This window comes from Lactuca virosa, chromosome 3 (assembly GCF_052849685.1).
Source record: "Lactuca virosa cultivar CGN04683 chromosome 3, Lactuca_virosa_CGN04683_v6, whole genome shotgun sequence".
NCBI lineage: Eukaryota > Viridiplantae > Streptophyta > Magnoliopsida > Asterales > Asteraceae > Lactuca > Lactuca virosa.
In genome coordinates, this window is record NC_136428.1 from 65,425,435 (window position 1) to 65,429,502 (window position 4,068).

At 37.2% G+C, this 4,068-nt stretch overlaps 1 protein-coding gene across 1 annotated transcript; it reads right to left on the reverse strand.

The window, feature by feature from the left end:
- Positions 1-1,685: 1,685 nt before the first annotated feature.
- On the reverse strand, positions 1,686-3,624 carry LOC145165869 (protein LAZY 1-like). The gene is made up of 5 exons (XM_079084780.1): positions 3,369-3,624; positions 3,227-3,287; positions 2,368-3,122; positions 2,029-2,284; positions 1,686-1,941 (listed from the first exon to the last, which is right to left on the reverse strand). The coding sequence occupies exons 1-5, from the start codon at positions 3,372-3,374 to the stop codon at positions 1,922-1,924; spliced, it is 1,098 nt and encodes a 365-aa protein (XP_078940906.1). The 5' UTR covers positions 3,375-3,624; the 3' UTR covers positions 1,686-1,921.
- Positions 3,625-4,068: the final 444 nt, after the last annotated feature.

The window sequence follows — 4,068 nt, forward strand, 5'->3', positions numbered from 1 at the left end:
TTCATTACCGGTTATCAACACGCCTTGTTGTCCTTGATAAAATCCGTGTTTCCTCATATTTGGACACACCGTGTTGGTGTCTCTAACACGCCTTTTCGAATACTCAAAAGGTGATTTATTCTAAAATTGTTACTCAAAATTCCGGGTGTTACAAACTAAGCATCAACAATAATTTATTCCCAAATGAACATTCCAACCGTTCCAAAGCTTCCACACCCAATCTTCAGATAATTCCCAAGTTGCTGCATTAACCCAAAAATGCAATACATGCAACAACAATGCTACATGTGCAACAAATGTATAATAGCATATTCGCGTCCGTCATTCCTAACTTCTAACCACAACCAATGCCACAATTCCAATGCAATCCCAATACACCAACCAATGAGCTCGAGGATGAGGAGAACGAGGACGACAATGAGAACGAGAACAATGAAGATTTTGATTGATCTTTTATGTTATTTTTGAACAATGTTTGTTGAAGACCTTTTTTTTTGCTATGTAGTGGATTTTTTTTTTGAATTTTAATGGTTTGGTATGGTTATTAAGTGTTTGATATTATTCTGCATATATACTGTTTGGATTTGTTTTAAAAAAACAGGTTTGGTATATATAACAAAATCTGTGAAAATATTAAAAACAAAAAAAAAGGTTGTACAGACGACATGTCGTCGGTATAGCTTTATAACTGTAATAACCGTTTCACCTTTACCGACGACATGTCGTCTCTAGTACTAAAATTGAAGTTGTCTGCCACCCGCTTTTCCAGACGACATGTCGTATGTATTGCTGAACCCTATCCCGATGTCATGTCGTCGGTAAATGTGACCTTTATACCGACGATATGTCGTCAGAATAGGTTTATAATAACACTTTTTTTCCCTCGAAAATGAGTCCCGACAACCCTTTGAAGAGGACATGTCGTCGACATTGGTGGCTCTCTACCGACGACATATTCCACTTTTACCGACGGGGCTATACCGACGACTTTGTATAGACGACAAGTCATTGGTATAGGCTTGTCCAACGACATGTCGTCGGCATAGTTGCTGAAAGTGTCGTTGGTATAGGCCTCATTCCTTATGGTGCTGGTTTGGGATTGGTCCTCTCATCATCAGTTTTTATACATGCCCAACCGGTTATTTTCCTGGTTGAACATTGTTTTTTCTTGAATTGGTCCTATTGGACCCGGTTAGGGACTAGATGATTTTCTATACTAGATTCGTCATTGCGGATTAGAACATATACAATTGTGAGTTCAAAGGGGGAATTAAATGAGGTGACAAGTCTATTTGTCATTCAATGGATTAACCATAGCGAGATGTCAATTTGGCATTCAATTGATTTGGAGTTCAATGGTCATTGAACTTTTCAACGAGAAAAAGGAAAGTTTTTAATTCTTAAATACATATTATAAATTAGTTTTGTAGTTTTCTATTGAACTTTATAGAGTTTAATGCATTGTAGGAAAAAATTGATAGTGTTATAACGAATGTAAAAAAAATGATGTATCAATCCATTGAACTCTAGTTCAATGCATGTATAGTGTGATTACCCTATTACCCTAACAGCTAATGAGAAACTTCTCTAGTTTGGCCGTAGATATAACACTGATTATTAATCCTGTGAACCACGTAATTCTCGTATGTTTCTATTTTCACGCATCTTAAGATTGTGTGTGTGGGTTGAAAAAAATTAACTTTATATGAATCAAGCATCCCTGAAGTACTATTACAAGTTCTGTTTTAATGTCTGATGCATAGATTATGCTTGATACAAACAGATATTATTATCACAAGCTCGCTATTATACAAGACTCAAACATCTTTTTGCCATGCTTATCAATAGAATAGTTCATACATAATACACTTCTTCCAGGGAAGGATTCAATCGGTGCTTCGCATACTGCTTGGTTTGTCTTCTACAGTTCTAGCACCAGATCTGATAGGAAATGTCAACAAAATGAGTCAGATATATATTATGGTGTGGAATTGAATAATAGCAGACAGTGCATGTTTGAATACTAACAGTCTGCATCTGATTTGATCCAGCATTCTCTGTTCCCATTCGAATCACCGGCACCACAAGGACCCTGGGGCATGTTGATTCTTGTGTTGTTTGCACCCTTTTTTGAAATCTCTTTCTCATCTTCCTCAGACAGCATTTGGTTACTTCTTTTATGTCGGTCCTCGTTGACACAGGTGCTGTTTCTCAAATACTTGGAGTGATTTTGAGATTTTGTTGTAGTTTCAGGATGAACTTTCCTGTGGAACAGATGTAGGATCTGAAAGTATTACATAAAAGATTAGAAAAATTAATTGAAAATTGAACATGCATTCAGACGTGCAGGGTAATGAGTTGCGTAACCTTGTGCACTTTCTTATCCGCTGAAGCATTATCAATATTGGTTCCTCCCGAAGATTTTCTTCCTTTCAGAATCTTTTTCATCAAGTGGACAGCAGATTTATCAGTGTCTCTTTCCTTCTGCTTCTCTATCCTGTTGCATTTAAGTCCACTATTTTCCTCTGCCATTTTAGTTTTCTGAAACAATTCCCCTAGTGATGTTCTATGTTCTTTCTTTCCTGTAGTTGTTTCCGGCAGTCCAATTGTTGATCCAAAGAGATAACCCTGAAGTGGGCAAGCAACTGCTCCATTTTCATTTTCTGCAGCTTCTAAAGGTTTGCCACTAAGTGTAATTGTGCTTCCATGACTGCTTCTTCCAATACTGACGTAACTGTTTCTCCCAGATGAGTCATCTTCTTTTCCTTCAGCACCCAGCACCTTCTCCAACTCATCATTGATGAACTGCAGTTCATTTTCTGTTGCCTCGGTTTCTTTTTCCATAATATACTCGACTGATGTGGAGAATGTTGGTGTTGCTGGATCACTATTAATTGGATCTATTCCAAGAGTCCCAATCGCCAAAAATCCATGAAAGAGTTCAGAAAGAGCAGCAGATGATTCTTCTCCCATGTGCTCGTCATCTGCTCTTATGCATGAAAATGATTTAAGGAGCTGGTTTTCACGTGCTTTGCTCGATGTCTTGGCGTAATAGTTTGATCTAGGATAGTACTCTTGATCATCAAGTGATGGTTGCCCCATAAGACAAGTACAAGGGTTTCCTAGTATATGGATCATGCATCCAAGTTTAACATCAAAACGATCTACTCCTTAATCGAGAAATATACATATATAATTAATAGGTGTTGGAGGATGCATGGCATACCTGTAGCAAATTCTTTTAGTGGATCACCATTCCTAAACTTGCGATGCATCCAATCTAGCAACTGCCAAGAAGACATGCAAGCATGAGTCACTGAAGGGTGCATGCATTGTATTGCTGAACATTATAGCAAATTTGAACATACCTTCATAGTTTCAGTCCAGAAGAGTTTTCTGTTCACTCAATTCTTTGACAAGAAGAAAGAAGAAAAATGGACTTCTTATGGTTAATGTGATGCTTAATATCTCAATGTGAAATAATCCAGGAGGAGTTGATCAATGTCAAATTCATGGCAGGTGAAGAGGAACATAAGGAAAATAACAAAGCTTTGGGTGGATACTTGTGAAAAGACCAAATTATTTGGCCCCCAAGGTCACTAGTCTATGGGCCAACTAGTTGATGTCTCATGTTTGCATGCCATTGCCATGTGAGATGATGGTCTTTGCGGTGGCTATAAGGTATACACTTCAACCATCTAAGTCTCATGAATCTCATCACGAACGTACTGTTGTTTTTTTTACTTGTAATGGTTTAGTTAATGGTCACATTACGCGTTGTCCCACAAAAATGAATAACATTTTTTTGGCCTAATACGATGGAAATAACAAAACAACTCTACGTACATCAACAAAGTTGCTTGTTTAAAAAAAAAAAAAAAAAAATAGTTGCTTGTTGAAGACTGTCTGTGAATCTGACAGCTGTATGTGACTTATATTTTATTCTTTCCATCATCCTTTAATCTTTAGTTAAAATGCTCTCTGACTATATCGTGTAAGTAATAAGAGTTGAATGATCGCAGATATTTACGCGATCTTTTGTTCATGAAGTAACGAACCGAAAACTTG

Excerpts from the sequence above, each read along its gene's own strand:
- LOC145165869 (XM_079084780.1), bottom strand. Across the intron at positions 3,123-3,226 it reads ACTAAAAGAATTTGCTACAG|GAAACCCTTGTACTTGTCTT; the intron begins GTATGCCATGCA and ends TCCATATACTAG. Across the intron at positions 1,942-2,028 it reads GATCAAATCAGATGCAGACT|ATCTGGTGCTAGAACTGTAG; the intron begins GTTAGTATTCAA and ends ATTTCCTATCAG.